The 21,706-nt window shown below is 41.9% G+C and overlaps 1 protein-coding gene across 1 annotated transcript; it reads left to right on the top strand.

Moving 5' to 3' along the window:
- The first annotated feature begins 660 nt into the window (after positions 1-660).
- LOC110496048 (sperm acrosome membrane-associated protein 4) lies at positions 661-4,660 on the top strand. Its single transcript, XM_021571689.2, has 3 exons — positions 661-836; positions 1,789-1,899; positions 3,516-4,660. Exons 1-3 carry the CDS (start codon positions 785-787, stop codon positions 3,752-3,754), a joined length of 402 nt encoding a protein of 133 aa, XP_021427364.1. The 5' UTR covers positions 661-784; the 3' UTR covers positions 3,755-4,660.
- The last annotated feature ends 17,046 nt before the right edge of the window (positions 4,661-21,706 follow it).

Raw genomic sequence — 21,706 nt, 5'->3', positions numbered from 1 at the left:
TACTTTCTTAAGGCACTGTATAGCTAAGAAATTTGAAGTATTCACGAGCTGGGTTTTTCAAAGCTTGACATTCTTTAGTGTAATATCTGGTGTCAAACAAACCTTCCTTGTTTCCCTGTTTTATAGTAGTAGAGCATCCTATTTGTTTTAGCTGCATCTTAAAATATATTTCTGTGACCAGTTTGAAATGCACAATGATTGAATGTTATCAGTTAGGCCTATACGTTTCATGTTTTTGATCAACAACCCTGAGTGGATCCTTAGCTCTCTTGTGAACCACTCTTCCTGCTGAGTTGCACAGTGTATATTCTATGGTATACTTTCACCTCATCATCACTTGAGTGTGACTATCACCTGATATGAAAGGAAATTCTACGGTGATATTCAGTCAGTTGGCTTGTATAAGGTTAACCTGGCACTAGTTGCTGTGCGATGACATACCTGGGCTTTGTTTGAATATTTGAATAACAGAGGAATTCAGTGACACCTAGATACTGTAGATCATAAACCTCCCTCTTTTCCCTCCTTCCGCCCATCCCACCACCTGCTCCCTCCTCAACCACTTAGATTAGTGTACCTCTCATTCCAAACATTCACACCTTTCAGAGGATGACTGAAAACCGGTTGAACTCCATTTTCCCCCTCCTCCTTTCGCCCCAACCCAATTCTGACAGTATAAAATCCAATGTCTAGGACCCAGGCTTTACCAGTTGGTTTTGCTAAATAAGACGTTTGAAAGGGATTTTTTTTTGCGATCAAATCTCAACTCATCACTTCTGTCAAGATGAACAAAATCGTTTTCGGAATCCTTGCAGTTGTTGCATCTTTTATGCTAGGTGAGTCTAATTAATCATCATTGCCACTCGCTCACAAACAAAACTGAGGATGCAATTTGCTTGGACAATATTGTATTTCAGTTGTTATCATGACAGGGTAAATTTAGCTACAGGTTTGTTTCTGCAACAATTCTCATCCATAGGTTTTATGATACGAGTCCATTCTATTCAGTCTAAAGGATAGTCTACTTTATTAGAGGCTCTTTTTTGTGTTTATTTTCGGCTTCGGGTTGTCGTTTCATTTGTAAAGTTTTTGAGTTTGTTGTCCAGTTATGTAGCAATGTCCAGCATCTCCTGGCAAGTGTTTTTTTTAAAGCATGTAGCAATACTAGTAGAAACTGTAAGCATTAGCTAGCGGTGCATTCAACAGCAGGGAAGTGGGTGTAGAAGGTAGAGAGCACTTTCCCTATGCTTTTGAATGCACTGCTAAGTGATTGTTAATTGACTGGTCAGAGAAATTGCTACAGAAACTTTGTAGAGACCTACTCTGTAGGAGTTAACATTTGGTCAGGGGTCTTCATTCACAATCCTGCAGAGAAGGATGTTGTAGACACCAGTGATGATCGGGAATCACATACTGTATGATTCATGTAATATCTATGATGTAATGACATGCCATTTCAGTGAATCTGAATTATTATGTATGATAAAGGCCACATACCTGCACTGCTGTTGTAGTGTATAGCACACCAAACAAGGGTGTGGTCCAAAGGGCTCAGATGTCTATGACCACACATCAAATCATCTGAGGTCTTCAGTCATGAAACGCAACCTTACACAAAGGTGCCCCCTGTTTATTCTGTACTGGCAGATGTATTTACAACCTCCAATGTGTCTAACAGAAACAAACAATTAACATTTCATCACTGTCATGTTTCCTCTCTCACTCAGCCATTGTGTGTGAAGCCATGTGATCTGATTGTCTAACCCCACCCAACGCTGTGTGTTTCAGTGGAGTCGCTGACATGTAACAAATGCGATGTGGGCCTGGTGGGCGTTTGCCTAAATGCTGCTGATCAGGTCTGCACAACCAACACAAGTCGCTGCTTCACTGGAAAAGCTAGTAAGTACTCAACCCCTCCTCAAATCCCAACCCACCCCATCCCCTCTCATTCAGCTCACCTGAACAACATGCTCGGTAGAAACTCCCCATCCCCCACACCAGGGATAGGCAACTGGGGGCCACCAAAAATCTGAACTCATAATGAGGGGCCACATTGGCTCGCAGGTCTCCATACCCACACAAGCAGTCAACTGATTTGGGAAATCACTCCATTTGTGCAGTTAAACAATTTAACTCTCTCAACTAAATGCATTACATCAGTAGCCAGAGCTACTAAGGGAGGTTTGGTTGCACCATCATATTATTTTTGCACCATCACATTATTTATCACACCATCACATTATTTATCACACCATCACATTATTGTTGCACCAACACATTAATAATCACACCATCACATTATTTTTTCACCATCACATTAATAATTACATCACATTATTTTTTCACCATCACATTAATTATCACACCATCACATTATTTTTTCACCATCACATTATTACACTATCACATTATTTATCATCACATTATTTATCACACCATCACATCATTTTTTTGCACCATCACATTAATTATCACACAATCACATTATTTATCACACCATCACATTATTTTTTGCCCCATCGCATTATTTTTGCCCCATCACATTATTTATCACACCATCACATTATTTATAAAAAAATGTAAAAACATTTTAGCACCCAGACAAAAGAAAGTATCAACTTAGTGGCAGTACATTCTCTGGGCGCATCGCAGTTTGCGAATGATTCCTTATTTTTGAGCGACTGTTTTTACTGACTCAAGAGTCATGACTCGCTTTTTCTGAGTGACTCGTTCATTTTAGTTGTTTGGGGGGCTGAAGTTATATTGTGCTTATCATCCTCACGGCAGTCAAGCAATGCATTCCACCAAGAGTTGTTCACAATCTTGTCCGGTTGCGGCCACAAATAGACCTTGTTTCAAATGTGTCACAAAATAATCTTATTTGTATGCCTAGCAATCAACAAATTCAATTATTTTAAACACTTTCACAGGTCTCAGTAACAAATGAAAGCTCCAATAAGCCCGCTATGGACGTGCGAACGAGAGGCTTGTAGAATCATGATTCCTACGTGCTACTAACTCAAATTAACGAAATGAGTCAAAGATCAAGAGTCAGTCAAAATAACTGAAAATCCCATTACTAGATCTTAACTAGAGCTAACTAGATCTTAACTAGAGCTAACTAGATAGTGGCTACAAGTAAACTGATATTTACTGTTTGGAGCTACAGTGAAAGAATGTCACGTTGCCAGCCACAACGAAAGGTAAGGCAAGGACATAATTTAAATGGAAAGCTTATGCACATATTATGTAAATTGAAACCTCTTCCTCTCCTTAAACTTCCATCAATGGGAATAGCCCCTAATTTACCAATCTAAAAAGTGTTAGTTGACATGGTTAATTGAGTGACTGACAACAGTAAGTTGAGACCCCAACTGGAAATTGATCTGCAAGCCTACAAAAGGAGTGCCAATTTCACCAATTGCCCATCCCTGCCCGACACACACACACACACACACACACACAGAATCAGGTTCATCATCATTCTAACCCTCATATCTTCTCTATCTCTCTAGCCTTCCCCTCCCTCAGTACTTTCCTAGGCTTCAACACCCAAGGCTGTCTGGAGAGTGCTATGTGCAACACCACCGATGCCACCCTCATGGGCGCCACCTACACCATTGTCAGGACCTGCTGCGACACCAACAAGTGTAACCCAGTCACAATCAGCGGCGCAACCTCTGCCAAGCTCTCTGTCACCGCAGCCCTCAGTGCCACCCTGGTGGCCTCCGTGTGGGGCAGCATGCTGTACTAGAACTAGAACAACTAGAAGACACATTCTGATTCTGATTCCGAAGAACCAGAAGACAGCCCCAACATCGAAATAAAGACTTTACATCCTCCAGTCTGAAATAAAGACCAATCTTAGTATGTTTATACATCATGAAATTAGTGTTGTTTTAGTAAACCGGTTTGACGAAATGTGTGTTTCATTCACACTGCATGTTTAAACCAGCTTGACTTGTTTTTCTCATGTTTTGATGGTATGCTGTCACATCGCCCTCTCAAGTTCTTTGCCTCCTATCAGAAAAATGCACCGAGTATCCATAATCAAAGGCTTTTTAGTTATCACCTCAAATTTTGAGAGAAGCACATGTCTCAGAATGCATTAAAGACACTCATTTTGTTACTTATTAGATACTTATTGTTTTGGAAGTCGATCAGTGTATTGTTGAAGCTGTAACATTGAATTCTTAAACTTTACATATGTGTTTTTCTTCGTTCTAATTAAGCTTAAGTTACTATGTGTGGCGGCGTATGTATTATGGAATGAAAATAATGGAAAGCAATCTTTCATTTTTTGCTGTTTTGAATTATCAGCAGTTTTGTAATTAAAAGGAATCACTCACTTTGGTGCAATTTTCACGTGGTACATTTTCCCAACTCTTAGCATAAAGATCGAAACAGATCATCAAAATGCATCATGTTTCAATACTCTAAGTACATGTTCAATTGACTGAGTACAACAAACAAATTCACAAGTCACTTTTTCACTGCACCAGATCACTTTCAATTTCCATTTTTTTGCACCTAAACGTCTATATCGGTGGGCGGCAGGTAGCCTAACAGAAAGGTCGCTGGTTCGAATCCCAGAGCCGACTAGGTGAAAATTCTGTCTGTGTGACCTTGAGCAATTCACTTAACCCTTATTGCTTCTGGAAGTCGCTTTGGATAAGAGTATTGTATTTATTAGGGATCTCTACAAGTTGCTGCCATGGCAGCAGATACTCTTCCTGGGGTCCAAACAAATTAAGGCAGTTACACAAAACCAGAAATAAAACAGTACATCCTATGACATTTTCACACCACTACATATCTACATTACAAAATGTATAATACCACCATACAACAATATTACAATGTACGTGTGTAGAGTGTGTGTGCTAGCGTGTTTGCAGGTGTGTTTTTCTTCACACTCCGCGTTGTTCCATAAGGTATAGTTTTATCTGTATTTTAAAACTGATTTTACTGCTTGCATGATTTACTTGATGTGGAATAAAGTTTGATGTAGTCATGGCTCTGTGCAGTACTGTGCGTTTCCCAAAGTCTCTGAACTTGGAGACTGTGAAGAGACCCCTGGCGACATGTCTTGTGGGATATGCATGGTTGTCTGAGCTGTGTGCTAGTTGTTTGAACAGACATCTTGGTGCTTTCAACATGTCAAAACCTTTCAAAAGACAAGAAGTGACACAGTCAGTCTCTCTTCTTTGAGCCAGGAGAGACTGACATGCATGTCACTGATGTTAGCCCTCTGTGTACATTTAAGGGCCAGCCGTGCTGCTCTGTTCTAGGCCAAATGTAATTTGCCAACCTCTTTGTGGCAATTGACCATATGACTGGGCAGTAGTCCAGTTGAAAAAAGACTTGGGCCTGTAGGACTTGTTTTGCTGATAGCAATGTCAAGAAAGCAGCTCTTTATTACTTATTACTGGCAGACCTCTCCCCATCTTAGCTACCGTTGCATCAATACGTTTTGTGCTTATCATCCTCACGGCAGTCAAGCAATGCATTCCACCAAGAGTCGTTCACAATCTTGTCCAGTTGCGGCCACAAATAGACCTTGTTTCAAATGTATCACGAAATAATCTTATTTGTATGCCTAGCAATCAACAAATTCAATTTTTTAAAACACTTTCACAGGTCTCAGTAACAAATGAAAGCTCCAATAAGCCCGCTATGGACGTGCGAACGAGAGGCTTGTAGAATCATGATTCCTACGTGCTACTAACTCAAATTAACGAAATGAGTCAAAGATCAGAATCAGTCAAAATAACTGAAAATCCCATTATTAGATCTAAACTAGAGCTAACTAGATCTTAACTAGAGCTAACTAGATAGTGGCTACAAGTAAACTGATATTTACTGTTTGGAGCTTCAGTGAAAGAATGTCACGTTGCCAGCCACAACAAAAGGTAAGGCAAGGACATAATTTAAATGGAAAGCTTATGCACATATTATGTAAATTGAAATCTCTTCCTCTCCTTAAACTTCCATCAATGGGAATAGCCCCTAATTTACCAATCTAAAAAGTGTTAGTTGACATGGTTAATTGAGTGACTGACAACAGTAAGTTGAGACCCCAACTGGAAATTGATCTGCAAACCTACAAAAGGGGTGCCAATTTCACCAATTGCCCATCCCTGCCCGACACACACACACACACACACACACACACACACACACACACACACACACACACACACACACACACACACACACACACACACACACACACACACACACACACACACACACACACACACACACACACGCACACACACACACACACACACAGAATCAGGTTCATCATCATTCTAAACCTCAGATCTTCTCTCTCTCTCTAGCCTTCCCCTCCCTCAGTACTTTCCTAAGCTTCAACACCCAAGGCTGTCTGGAGAGTGCTATGTGCAACACCGCCAATGCCACCCACATGGGCGCCACCTACACCATTGTCAGGACCTGCTGCGACACCAACAAGTGTAACCCAGTCACAATCAGCGGCGCAACCTCTGCCAAGCTCTCTGTCACCGCAGCCCTCAGTGCCACCCTGGTGGCCTCCGTGTGGGGCAGCATGCTGTACTAGAACTAGAACAACTAGAAGACACATTCTGATTCTGATTCCGAAGAACCAGAAGACAGCCCCTACATTGAAATAAAGACTTTACATCCTCCAGTCTGAAATAAAGACCACTCTTAGTATGTTTATACATCATGAAATTAGTGTTGTTTTAGTAAACCGGTTTGACGAAATGTGTGTATCATTCACACTGCATGTTTAAACCAGCTTGACTTGTTTTTCTCATGTTTTGATGGTATGCTGTCACATCGCCCTCTCAAGTTCTTTGCCTCCTATCAGAATAATGCACCGAGTATCCATAATCAAGGGCTTTTTAGTTATCACCTCAAATTTTGAGAGAAGCACATGTCTCAGAATGCATTAAAGACACTCATTTTGTTACTTATTAGATACTTATTGTTTTGGAAGTCGATCAGTGTATTGTTGAAGCTGTAACATTGAATTCTTAAACTTTACATAAGTGTTTTTCTTCGTTCTAATTAAGCTTAAGTTACTACAATGTGTGGCGGCGTGTGTATTATGGAATGAAAATAATGGAAAGCAATCTTTCATTTTTTGCTGTTTTGAATTATCAGCAGTTTTGTAATTAAAAGGAATCACTCACTTTGGTGCAATTTTCACATGGTACATTTTCCCAACTCTTAGCATAAAGATCTAAACAGATCATCAAAATGCATCATGTTTCAATACTCTAAGTACATGTTCAATTGACTGAGTACAACAAACAAATTCACAAGTCACTTTTTCACTGCACCAGATCACTTTCAATTTCCATTTTTTTGCACCTAAACGTCTATATCGGTGGGCGGCAGGTATCCTAACAGAAAGGTCGCTGGTTCGAATCCCAGAGCCGACTAGGTGAAAATTCTGTGTGTGTGACCTTGAGCAATTCACTTAACCCTTATTGCTTCTGGAAGTCGCTTTGGATAAGAGTATTGTATTTATTAGGGATCTCCACAAGTTGCTGCAATGTCAGCAGATACTCTTCCTGGGGTCCAAACAAATTAAGGCAGTTACACAAATACAGAAATAAAACAGTACATCCTATGACATTTTCACACCACTACATATCTACATTACAAAATGTATAATACCACCATATAACAATATTACAATGTACGTGTGTAGAGTGTGTGTGCTAGCGTGTTTGCAGGTGTGTTTTTCTTCACAGCTGCGTTGTTCCATAAGGTATAGTTTTATCTGTATTTTAAATCTGATTTTACTGCTTGCATGAGTTACTTGATGTGGAATAAAGTTTGATGTAGTCATGGCTCTGTGCAGTACTGTGCGTTTCCCAAAGTCTCTGAACTTGGAGACTGTGAAGAGACCCCTGGTGACATGTCTTGTGGGATATGCATGGTTGTCTGAGCTGTGTGCTAGTTGTTTGAACAGACATCTTGGTGCTTTCAACAGGTCAAAACCTTTCAAAAGACAAGAAGTGACACAGTCAGTCTCTCTTATTTGAGCCAGGAGAGACTGACATGCATGTCACTGATGTCAGCCCTCTGTGTACATTTAAGGGCCAGCCGTGCTGCTCTGTTCTAGGCCAAATGTAATTTGCCAACCTCTTTGTGGCAATTGACCATATGACTGGGCAGTAGTCCAGTTGAAAAAAAACTTGGGCCTGTAGGACTTGTTTTGTTGATAGCAATGTCAAGAAAGCAGCTCTTTATTACTTATTACTGGCAGACCTCTCCCCATCTTAGCTACCGTTGCATCAATGCGTTTTGTGCTTATCATCCTCACGGCAGTCAAGCAATGCATTCCACCAAGAGTCGTTCACAATCTTGTCCAGTTGCGGCCACAAATAGACCTTGTTTCAAATGTATCACGAAATAATCTTATTTGTATGCCTAGCAATCAACAAATTCAATTTTTTAAAACACTTTCACAGGTCTCAGTAACAAATGAAAGCTCCAATAAGCCCGCTATGGACGTGCGAACGAGAGGCTTGTAGAATCATGATTCCTACATGCTACTAACTCAAATTAACGAAACTAGTCAAAGATCAAGAGTCAGTCAAAATAACTGAAAATCCCATTATTAGATCTTAACTAGAGCTAACTAGATAGTGACTACAAGTAAACTGATATTTACTGTTTGGAGCTGCAGTGAAAAATTTTCACGTTGCCAGCCACAACAAAAGGTAAGGCAAGGACATAATTTAAATGGAAAGCTTATGCACATATTATGTAAATTGAAATCTCTTCCTCTCCTTAAACTTCCATCAATGGGAATAGCCCCTAATTTACCAATCTAAAAAGTGTTAGTTGACATGGTTAATTGAGTGACTGACAACAGTAAGTTGAGATCCCAACTGGAAATTGATCTGCAAGCCTACAAAAGGGGTGCCAATTTCACCAATTGCCCATCCCTGCCCGACACACACACACACACACACACACACAGAATCAGGTTCATCATCATTCTAAACTTCTTATCATCTCTCTCTCTCTAGCCTTCCCCTCCCTCAGTACTTTCCTAGGCTTCAACACCCAAGGCTGTCTAGAGAGTGCTATGTGCAACACCACCGATGCCACCCTCATGGGCGCCACCTACACCACTGTCAGGACCTGCTGCGACACCAACAAGTGTAACCCAGTCACAATCATCACCGCAGCCCTCAGTGCCGCCCTGGTTGGCTCCGTGTGGGGCAGCATGCTGTACTAGAACTAGAACAACTAGAAGACACATTCTGATTCTGATTCCGAAGAACCAGAAGACAGCCCCTACATCGAAATAAAGACTTTACATCCTCCAGTCTGAAATAAAGACCAATCTTAGTATGTTTATACATCATGAAATTAGTGTTGTTTTAGTAAACCGGTTTGACGAAATGTGTGTATCATTCACACTGCATGTTTAAACCAGCTTGACTTGTTTTTCTCATGTTTTGATGGTATGCTGTCACATCGCCCTCTCAAGTTCTTTGCCTCCTATCAGAAAAATGCACGAGTATCCATAATCAAGGGCTTTTTAGTTATCACCTCAAATTTTGAGAGAAGCACATGTCTCAGAATGCATTAAAGACACTCATTTTGTTACTTATTAGATACTTATTGTTTTGGAAGTCGATCAGTGTATTGTTGAAGCTGTAACATTGAATTCTTAAACCTTACATATGTTTTTCTTCGTTCTAATTAAGCTTAAGTTACTACAATGTGTGGCGCGTGTATTATGGAATGAAAATAATGGAAAGCAATCTTTCATTTTTTGCTGTTTTGAATTATCAGAAGTTTTGTAATTAAAAGAAATCACCCACTTTGGTGCAATATTCACGTGGTACATTTTCCCAACTCTTAGCATAAAAATCGAAACAGATCATCAAAATGCATCATGTTTCAATACTCTAAGTACATGTTCAATTGACTGAGTACAACAAACAAATTCACAAGTCACTTTTTCACTGCACCAGATCACTTTCAATTTCCAATTTTTTGCACCTAAACGTCTATATCGGTGGGCGGCAGGTAGCCTAACAGAAAGGTCGCTGTTTCGAATCCCAGAGCCGACTAGGTGAAAATTCTGTGTGTGTGACCTTGAGCAATTCACTTAACCCTTATTGCTTCTGGAAGTCACTTTGGATAAGAGTATCGAATTCATTAGGGATCTCCACAAGTTGATGCCGAGGCAGCAGATACTCTTCCTGGGGTCCAAACAAATTAAGGCAGTTACACAAAACCAGAAATAAAACAGTACATCCTATGACATTTTTACACCACTACATATCTACATTACAAAATGTATAATACCACCATACAACAATATTACAATGTACGTGTGTAGAGTGTGTGTACTAGCGTGTTTGCAGGTGTGTTTTTCTTCACAGTCCGTGTTGTTCCATAAGGTATAGTTTTATCTGTATTTTAAATCTGATTTTACTGCTTGCATGAGTTACTTGATGTGGAATAAAGTTTGATGTAGTCATGGCTCTGTGCAGTACTGTGCGTTTCCCAAAGTCTCTGAACTTGGAGACTGTGAAGAGACCCCTGGTGACATGTCTTGTGGGATATGCATGGTTGTCTGAGCTGTGTGCTAGTTGTTTGAACAGACATATTGGTGCTTTCAACAGGTCAAAACCTTTCAAAAGACAAGAAGTGACACAGTCAATCTCTCTACTTTGAGCCAGGAGAGACTGACATGCATGTCACTGACGTCAGCCCTGTACATTTAAGCTGCTCTGTTCTGGGCAATTTGCCAACTTCTTTGTGGCACTTGACCATATGACTGGGCAGTAGTCCAGTTGCAAAAAAACTTGGGCCTGTAGGACTTGTTTTGTTGATAGCAATGTCAAGAAAGCAGCTCTTTATTACTTATCTTAGCTACCGTTGCATCAATATGTTTTGACAATGAGAGTTTTTTAATCCAGGGTTACTCCAAGCAGTTTAGTCTCCTCAACTTGCTCAATTACAAGATTTAGTTGAGGCTTAGGGTTTAGTCAATATTTTTTTCCCTTAAACAATGCTTTTAGTTTAAAAACATATTTTGTACTAGCTTACTGCTTGTTACCCATTCTAAAACTAAAGTAAGGGGCCTAGAGAACAGCCCTCGGAATGTCCAACTCTACCTGGATTATGTTGGAGAGGCTTCCATTAAAGTTCACCCTCTGTGTTCTTAGACAGGTAACTTAATCCACGATATAGCAGGGGCCATTACACATACATTTTTTCCAGCAGTAGATTATAATCAATAATGTCCAAATCTGCACTGAAGTCTAAAAAAAACAGCTCGCACAATCTTCTTATCAATTTCATCCAATCATCAGTCATTTTTGTACGTGCTGTAGATGTTGAATGCCCTTCCCTATAAGCGTGCTGAAAGTCAATTGTTAAAGGAATCCCTGCCCAGGTTCACCCATTTTGAATGTTATATGGGGGCGGTAGGGTAGCCTAGTGGTTAGAGCGTTGGACTAGTAACCGGAAGGTTGCAAGTTTAAACCCCCGAGCTGACAAGGTACAAATCTGTTGTTCTGCCCCTGAACAGGCAGTTAACCCACTGTTCCTAGGCCGTCATTGAAAATAAGAATTTGTTCTTAACTGACTTGCCTAGTTTGTGCATCTCTGAGTGTTGTTTAGAGGTCGACCGATTATGATTTTTCAACGCCGATACTGATACTGATTATTGGAGGACCCCCAAAAAAATACGATACCGATTAATTGGAATTTTTAAAAATTTATTTATTTATTTGTAATAATGCCAATTACAGCAATACTGAATTAACACTTTTATTTTAACTTAATATAATACATCAATCAAATCAATTTAGCCTCAAATAAATAGTGAAACATGTTCAATTTGGTTTAAATAATGCAAAAACAAAGTGTTGGAGAAGAAAATAAAAGTGCAATATGTGCCATGTAAAAAAGCTCAAGTTTAAGTCCCTTGCTCAGAACATGAGAACATATGAAAGCTGGTGGTTCCTTTGAACATGAGTCTTCAATATTGCCAAGTAAAACGTTTTAGGTTGAGGTTATTATAGGAATTATAGGACTATTTCTCTCTATAACATTTGTATTTCATATACCTTTGACTATTGGATGTTCTAATAGGCACTTTAGTATTGCCAGTGCAACAGTTTAGCTTCCGTCCCTCTCCTCGCCCCTACCTGGGCTCGAACCAGGAACACATCGACAACAGCCACCCTTGAAGCATCGTTACCCATCGCTCCACAAAAGCCTCAGCCCTTGCAGAGCAAAGGAACAACTACTCCAAGTCTCAGAGCGAGTGACGTTTGAAACGCTATTAGCGCACACCCCGCTAACTAGCTAGCCATTCACATCGGTTACACCAGCCTAATCTCGGGAGTTGATAGGCTTGAAGTCATAAACAGCTCAATGCTTGAAGCACAGGGAAGAGCTGCTATCTGACAAATGGCTGCTGGCGATTTGTCTCCGGTAAGATACATTCTAGTACATTTTGAAAGCCTTTGATACCATAATTGATTGATATTTGATACGTTGTTTTTATGTGCAACCTAGCTAGCTAAAGGGCTCTCTATTAATAATCCCTACTTGACATCAGATGTACTTTTACAGAATGTTCATTAGGACTATAACTTTTCCCAAAGTTGGTTTATAATCCTTTTTTAATTATGCAATGTTACCAAATGAAAAGAAAGGTGCCTTCTGCCCTGATGAAGGTAGGCTAGTCTTCTCCAGGACCCATTGTTGTTCAAGACAGTTAGTCATTCATTACATTCTTATTGTACTCACATACACTCTTAGAGAAAAAGGTTCCAAAAGTGTCCTGCTTTCACCATAGGATAACCATTTTTGGTTCCAGGTATAACCCTTTGGGGGAAATGTTATACATGGAACCCAATAGGGTTCTACTTGGAACCAAAAGGGGTACTACCTGGAACCAAAAAGGGATCTCCTATGGGGACAGCTGGAGAACCCTTTTAAGTAGATAGTACCATTCTTTCTAAGAGTAGAGTTGGCCTGGGCTACAGTTTATTGATATAGTCATAGACTGAATTGTACAGTTTCACGGCATTGTTAATGATGGTTGATGAGTATTACAATTTAATTAGTAGAGCATAATAAACTGTAGCGAGGTAGCTATGCAGTAGATATAATATGTGGGTGGAATTCAAGTTACACACAATATTGATCATTATTTTGAATTATGTTTTCAGATTCTTGGCGACAGGAGACTCCTACAGGACCATAGGATTCAGCTTCCGAGTTGGACGGTCCACGGTGGCAGGCATTGTCCCCTCTGTGGCACAAGCCATTTGGGACTGTCTAGTTGGTAAATACATGCCTGTCCCCAAGGAGGAAGACTGGAGGGCCATCGCTGCCGAGTTCTAGGAGAGGTGGAATTTCCCCAACTGTCTTGGCTCCATTGATGGGAAACATGTAGTAATCCAGGCTCCACCGTGCTCACGTTCGCAATTCTACAACTACAAGGGTACATATTCAGTTGTACTCTTGGCTGTTGTTGATGCCATCTACTATTTTCGTGTTGTCAATGTTGGTGCTTACGGCAAGGGCAGTGATGGCGGGACTCTCCGGGACACTGCCTTCGGCCAGGCACTTCAGGATAGCACCCTGGAGTTTCCACCACCTGCATCACTCCCTGGGGCTGAAGACCTGGGACCTGTTCCCCACGTCTTCGTCGGCGACGAGGCCTTCCCTTTAAGAACCAACCTCATGAGGCCCTACGCTGGACGCCAGCTGCCATTGCCAAAGCCTGTAAGGATCTTTAACAAACGACTATCCAGGGCAAGGTTAGTTGTTGAATGCGCCTTTGGGATTCTGGCAGCCCGGTGGGGAATGTATTGGAGCGTGCTTGGTCTCAGCCCCTCAAATGTCGATGCCTGCGTAAAGGCCACATAAGTTCTCCACAACTACATGCGGAGGTCATTCCAGGAGCTGCTCCGGGTGGAGATGGCCACGCCAAATAGTCACCAACCTGATGTCACCAGGGCAGGTGCCAACAACGTCCCCAGACAGGCACTGCAGGTGAGGGAGAAGCTGACAACCTACTTCTCATCGGCAGCAGGTGAAGTCCCATGGCAGTATGCCGTGGAGTGAAACAGGTCTTTTAAGATCAAACAAAGGTTATTTTAAGAACCATCCACCATTGTCCATAAAATTGCATTTTCCCCCAGATTACTTTATGTATCATTGTCTCTCTTCATTTGGAAGCTATATTTAAGTGAAATTTGTGAGTAAAGACCACACCTGAACCCTTCCCTCTCCCATGAACATCAGTATTATACACACCAGGCATGGTACACCAGGTGAGCGGGAGCACTAATTAAGGTTATACGACATACAGTTAGTGTGATAACAAAGGGAAAGGGTAACCTAGGTAACCTAGGGTCCATACAAATAGTACAGTTTACCACCATGTTCACTGGCCTGACAAAATACAGGTGGGAAAAAAAAACGAATTAGGAAGAGAATGTGTTTTTACTTTCATCTCGTCTTAGATCTGCAAAGGTGTAAGGAAGAAATAAGCAGATGAAGTCTAAATGAGATATTAATAAACAACTGAAACAACTGACTATGAAAACATAATTTAATTAGTATTCAAGTATAGGAAAGAACAGGATAGGTGTGTGTGTTGTAAAAATGTTTTTAAAAATAGAACTATTGAAAGAGATGTGTGTGCGTGTAAATAAAATGTTTTAAAAAAATGAATGTGTAGCCTGTAATCTGTAAGAGAACAACAAGAGCATGTATTTTTGGCACAACTGCAGACTGATACAGGGACTACTCATGAAGCCTAGACGTAGTAGGGGAACTTCAGACATGGCCATAAAGAGCAAGAGGGCAGGGCACTGGAGATCTGAGGGACAGAGAGGAGTGGAGAAGAGGAGTGTGTGTGTCTCTCTGGAAAAAAATAATATGTAGCCATAACACAGCTAAACAAACAAATGGCCCCTGGACGTCATGGACCAGTCGATTGAACTGAACTTCACAAACAGTTTCAACACCCTGGTTTTCAAGTGGTTTTAAATGAAAGAAATATATTCACATTTAGTCTTGTAGGAGACCAACAAGAGCATCTGTGAATTCTCCGGTGTATGAGTTTCAATTCTGTCAATTCAGAAATCTATGTAACACTAATCATTTATGCTATCCTAAGACTTTATAAACAAATGACTTTATGAATTGACCGAATTTAAACGGAACTGACGTGTGTGAAAAGAAAGGTACAATGAGAGAGGTCAAAACAACAACTAGGACAACTCCTCTCCTCTTCCTGTGAGCTGGTCGGCTAAATTCACTCCATCTCCGGAAGGGAAGAGAAAAACAACACATACAAGCTTAACGTAACATAAATCTCACCTTTTATGGTGTTATATTAACTAAATACTGCTTGTGTAGTGTAGTTATAGGCATAAATATTGGAACAGTGCGGCAAAGTTGGTAATACTCGCTGTTTACTCATGGAATTTGTATTTCAGATCAAAAGATGAATATGACAGGCAAATATTTAGACAGCAAACTGTTGTTTTGGGATATTTTCTAACCTAGAAACAACAGCTATACATTTGCCTCATATTAATACTTTGATCTGAAATACCAATTAGCCTACATGAGTAGGCTAGTAGCCTACTTTACTTCACTGTCTCAACACTTATGACACTTCCTGTGATGTAGAGAAAACATTTTTTTTACCATTGAACTCGGCTTGGAAAAGCAGCTGATACATTTTAACCTTGACTACCGCTTTTCTTTGCTGAGGCAGCCTCTTCAGTGTTGGCACCAGGCTCATGGCAAAGAGGGTCTCTTCATCCTCCTTCCTGTGAGCATCAGGTTGGGCTGCATCCCTCTCGACGGCTTGGAGGAGCCTTGCTGAAACGAGTTGAGTGGATCTGGGGGCTGGTACCTCTGTGGACGCCTGGTGTGACGTTGTTCCTCTTTGTTTCTCTCTCTGTTTCTCTCCTTGTTTGTCTCCACGGCCACATCCTGTTCAACGAGGTCCTCAGTGGTCCCTTCCGTGAGGTTCATAATAATCTCAGGTGGTCATAGATCCAGAGGTGCTTCCTCCATTTCATCATCTTCCATGGCTGCACCGGTAGTGGTCATACTCGTGGATGATGTAGACGTTGTAGAGGGTCTCGCTCCTCCGGTGGAGGCGATGGTCGCACTTGTAGATGACGTTGAGGGTCTTGGCGACAACACTTGTGGATGACGTAGTAGAGGGTCTGGCTGTTAAATTGCCACTCGTTGCCCTAGGCACAATAAATGGATCCAGAAAAGAAAGACTGTGGCAGAAGTGCCAAGGCTGCAGGCCTGAAGCTGCTGACCCAGACCTCTTCTTCTCTTTCTCTGCCCTTCTCTCTCTCTGATACCTGTCCCTGAGTCCTCTCCACTTCCTCCTACAGTCTTCTTCTACATAGACATGAACATGATAAGCCAAACAATTACCTAGCATAACTATAGTTATTAGATAGCTATCATGGACATATCACCTACTGTACACATAGACACACACACACACGGTTATCTGACCAAATTATCAGGGGTACAGTAGTATCTACCATTTCTATTACTATTTATCTGACATTCACACTCTTTCAAACATGATTATTTGGAAAAGTTATCAGGGGTAGTAACTAGCATCATTTATATGACTATTTCTTCACACACACACACCTCATTGGCTAGGTTAGCAAGCCAGGTTAGCCACATCTAGCACAAGCTCACTACTAAACTGATCTGGCAATCCTACTATCGTGGACACGTGTCTCCAAGCAGCATTTTTTGTGATTATGTCCCTGTAGCTGTCAGCAGTTGTGTCAAAAAGACATGGTTTTGAGGATACTGCGAAAATGATTCTATCCTCCATGTGTCCAACCGCATGCGACCAGTGCAAAAGGTACCTTCATCAGTATAGCTGCCCAGCTGTGCAAAATGTTACGCAGCAGTGATGAAATGACGCAGTCGGTGTGTTCAAAGGCGTAAGGTTTGCGACAGGCGTAAATGAAACATTATAAAAATGTTTTTATTTCGCTGGATTAGAACTTGCAACCTTTGGAACTCACTGTTGCCCCTTGTCGCCAGTTTCCACGTCATCTCCCGACGTCCTCAGACATGGATGAACGTCGAATACTAACTTGCATCAAGGGTGACCTGGCTGAATTTTTGAATTACTCATCAATTCACAGGGATTTAACCGTTTTTACAGTCATTTTTGTTATGTTCTGTTAATTACTGATGTCCCCTTTAAGGATGGAGCACCCTTGGCCATGCGCAGTATTGTTCTATGTTATTCTGGTACTAACTAGTTTGAGTAAATGTGAAGCTCCAGTTCAATTGCTTGTATTCCGAGTCTTTCTTATTACATAAATAAGTACTAAGTGTTGAAGAAACTGTCTGAACATTGCCAGTTTGGAGAGAACCTAAATGACACATTAAGGGATAGATTTGTGTGTGGACTGAAACATGAACACATTCAAAAACGTTTGCTCACAGAATCAGAGCTCACGTTTGCAAAGGCTGTTGAAATTGCTGTGGCTATGGAAATCGCGACTAAAGATGCATTTGAGTTGCAAAGTAAAAGAAGTACTGACCTGTCACAAATTTCCCTGCACAAGTTTTCACGCAGTCGACAGCGCCCCCTTGTGGCCGGAAAATGCAACAGGTGTGACAGAGATGGTCACAGAGCAGAGGACTGCCGTTTCAAAGACGAAATTTGTCACAAATGCAGTAGAAGGGGGCACATTCAAAGAGCATGCAAAGCAAAATTCAGTCACAACAGTAAAACTGAGAAAATTAAAGGGTTGGTGAATGCACTAGCAGAGAACAGTGGCAGTGATTCAGATGAACGATTACTTGGTACAATGGAGTTAAACACAGTGACTTCTCCCAGCAGTAGCATAATATGGGTGACACCAGATATCGAAGGCAAAAACCTCAAAATGGAGCTGGACACAGGATCTGCAGTGTCTATAATTTCCACTACTGTCTACAATGAGCACTTTAAGGCTATCAAACTGAAGAACACAAATGTGTTGCTGAAGATACTCAGGAGAGAGATTGGGCCCAATGGGGGCGTTGCAGGTCAGAGTGCATTATGGGGGGCAAACGCAGCAGTTACAGCTGTATGTGGTGCCTGGAACTGGCCCCCCATTATTTGGCAGGGAATGGCTTTCAAAAATAAAGCTGAATTGGTGTGACTTGAAAATGCTCCACACGTTCCAGTCCAAAGAGAAAGGCACAGACCAAACACTGGAACACTTGCGGAAGAAATACAACACAGTTTTCAGTGATCAGATGGGAACAGTAAAAGGCTTCACAGCAAAACTTGTACTGAGAGATGACGCAACCCCGAAATTCTGCAAAGCCAGATCTGTTCCATACTCCCCTGAGACCAAAGGTGGAAGCGGAAATCGATCGCTTGCAGGATACAGGGATCCTGACGAAAGTGGACAGAAGCGAATGGGCCACACCCATAGTTCCTATTGTGAAGAAAGACGGGTCTGTTAGAATGTGTGGGGACTTCAAGGTAACTGTGAATTCAATGTTGCATGTGGACCAATACCCCCTACCACGTCTGGATGACATCTTTGCTGCACTAGCTGGTGGGAAACACTTCAGTAAAATCGATCTGAAACAGGCTTACCTGCAGCTACCGGTTGAATACCGGTCTATATACCGGTCTATACAGGTATAACCGCCTGGTTTTTGGCATTGCATCAGCCCCAGCCATTTGGCAACGAACTATTGACCAGATTTTGCAAGGAATCCCAGGAACCCAGTGTATCCTGGATGACATGATCATAACAGGACGCACCGGCAAAGAGCACCTGGCTAACCTGGAAGAGGTCCTGAAAAGACTGAAAGAGTATGGTCTACAGGCAAACTTAAAGAAGTGTGAGCTCTTCAAAGACAATATTGTCTTCTGTGGACATGAGATTGACTGCAATGGATTGCACAAAACACAGGACAAAATCGAGGCAGTGGTACAGGCACCACGACCACAAAATATCACAGAAGTAAGAGCTTTCACGGGACTGATCAATTACTACAGAAGATTCCTCACAAACCTTTCAGCAGTACTCCAGCCTCTAAATCAGCTCCTGGAAAAGAATAGGACATGGCGGTGGACAGAGCAGTGTGAAAAGGATTTCTGGAGGCAAAACGGCTCATAACATCTGAACAGGTCCTGATGCATTACGACCCTGAAATGCCAGTGAAGTTGGCTTGTGATGCGTCCCCTTATGGATTAGGGGCAGTCCTTTCACACACACTGAAAGATGGGTCAGAGAGGCCAGTTGCATTTGCGTCATGAACATTGAATGATGCAGAGAAAAACTACTCACAAATCGACAAAGAAGCACTGGCACTAGTGTGGGGTGTCAAGAAATTCCACGCATACCTATATGGCAAGCGTTTCACACTGGTTACAGATCACCAGCCGTTGCTTTCCATTTTCAGTCCAAAGAAAGGCATTCTGGCAATGACAGCAGCCAGGTTACAGCGATATGCCCTGTTCCTTGCCAGTCATATGTATGACATTGAGTTTAAGCCGTCATCCCTCCACACAAATGCAGATGGATTATCCAGACTGCCGTGTACAAGAGAAAGACAAAGGAGGGTGGATGCAGTGGACATGTTCCATACCTCTCAGCTCGAGGCCCTACCAGTCACAAGCACAGTTATCAAACAGGAGACAAGGAAAGATGTGACCTTGTCAAAAGTGTACACCTACACCATGTCAGGATGGCCAGCTACTGGCAGAAAGGAGCTGACTCCGTATTTCCAGCGGAGAAACGAAATTACAACATACCAAGGATGTTTGATGTGGGGAATGAGAGTCATGATACCCCAGAAATGCCAACATCTAGTCTTGCAGCAACTACATGAAGGTCATGTTGGAATTGTCAAAATGAAGCTGCTCGCAAGGAGCCACTTCTGGTGGACAGGTCTGGACCAACAGATAGAAAATATGGCAAAGAACTGTAGTGGATGTTTGGAAACCCTTCACATGCCTGCTCCTGTCCCAGTCCACCCATGGGAATGGCCCGCAGAGCCATGGCAGAGAATTCATGTGGACTACGCTGGTCCTTTTGAAAAGCACGTTTCTGGTTATAGTTGATGCCCATTCCAAATGGCCAGAGGTGTTTTGCACTGACTCCTCCACCTCAGCTCAGACTTTGCACGCTTCGGTTTGCCACTGCAGCTGGTAAGTGACAACGCGCAAGCTTTTGTAAGTGACGAGTTTACAAGATTCATGTCAGTAAATGGAATCAAACACTCAACCTCAGCTCCGTACCACCCTGCCACCAATGGGCTGGCAGAACGCTTTGTGCAAACCCTAAAGCAAGGACTCCGTGCAGCAAAACGAGACGAAGGGACTTTGCAAACAAAACTGGCCAAGTTCCTGGCCTCCTACCGAAACACCCCACATGCCACGACAAATGAAAGCCCAGCCGCACTGATGTTCGGGAGGCCTCTCCGCACACAGCTGGACATCATGAAGCCAAACAGGCGTAATGAAGTGCTGAACAAACAAGCCAAGATGCTCTCCGGTGGCCGGGAGCGCCATCTCCAAACAGGACAGGAAGTGATGGTGCGAGACTACAGAAGAGGAGGGAAATGGACAAGAGGGACCGTACACACACAAACGGGACCCAGAACTTACCAGGTTCAAGTGAGCCCAGACATAATGTGGCGGCGTCACATTAACCAAATGCATTCCAGGGAAAACAGCACAACAATCGAGAGAGAACAGGCACAGAGAGCTCCTGAGAGTGACACACATGGAACTGTAGAGGACGGTGGGGCAGTAGAGAGACCCCAGGCTGAAAGAAGGGAACGTGTTGATGAAGGTGCTGCTATAGCAGACGCTATAATGGAACAAGCACACACTGAGGATGTTCAGGAGCCTCCAGACAATCTGAGGCGCTACCCAGAACGAAGGCACCGTCCACCAGACAGACTAGACTTATAAACAAACAAACAAAAACGAACTGTTCAAGTTCAAATTAAAAGATGCAAAATAACTACAACAAGTTCTGGGAAATGTTTCAGTTGTGGTTTGGTAAAAGTAACTCTGATTGTATAAGAGAAGGAATGTTATGTTCTGTTAATTACTGATGTCCCCTTTAAGGATGGAGCACCCTTGGTCATGCGCAGTATTGTTCTATGTTATTCTGGTACTAACTAGTTTGAGTAAATGTGAAGCTCCAGTTCAATTGCTTGTATTCCGAGTCTTTCTTATTACATAAATAAGTACTAAGTGTTAAGACACTACAATTTTCTTAATGGGTGCCTGCTTATTAGTAACTGGAATAAGACATTTCATAAATGTGTCACGGACAGCATCTGGTTGCTCCTCATTACACAAGACAGACCAGCAAATATTCTTTACATCATCAACATAGAAATCACTACAAAACCACTTGTATGACCTCTTATACACTATATTACGCCCAGCCTTTGGATCTTGGGTTTTCCTAGATATGGCTACTGTATTGTGATCACTACATCCAATGGATTTGGATACAGCTTTAAAGCATATTTCTGCAGCATTAGTAAAGATGTGATCAATACATGTTGATGATTTCATTCCTGTGCTGTTTGTAACTACCTTGGTAGGTTGACTGGTAACCTGAACCAGGTTGCTGGCACTTGTTACAGTTTGAAGGTATTTCTTGAGTGGACT

The sequence above is a fragment of the Oncorhynchus mykiss genome, chromosome 18 (genome assembly GCF_013265735.2).
Source record: "Oncorhynchus mykiss isolate Arlee chromosome 18, USDA_OmykA_1.1, whole genome shotgun sequence".
NCBI classification, from domain to species: Eukaryota; Metazoa; Chordata; class Actinopteri; order Salmoniformes; family Salmonidae; genus Oncorhynchus; species Oncorhynchus mykiss.
The sequence above is the reverse complement of the archived record's forward strand: the minus strand, read 5'-3'. Positions and strand labels throughout refer to the sequence as shown.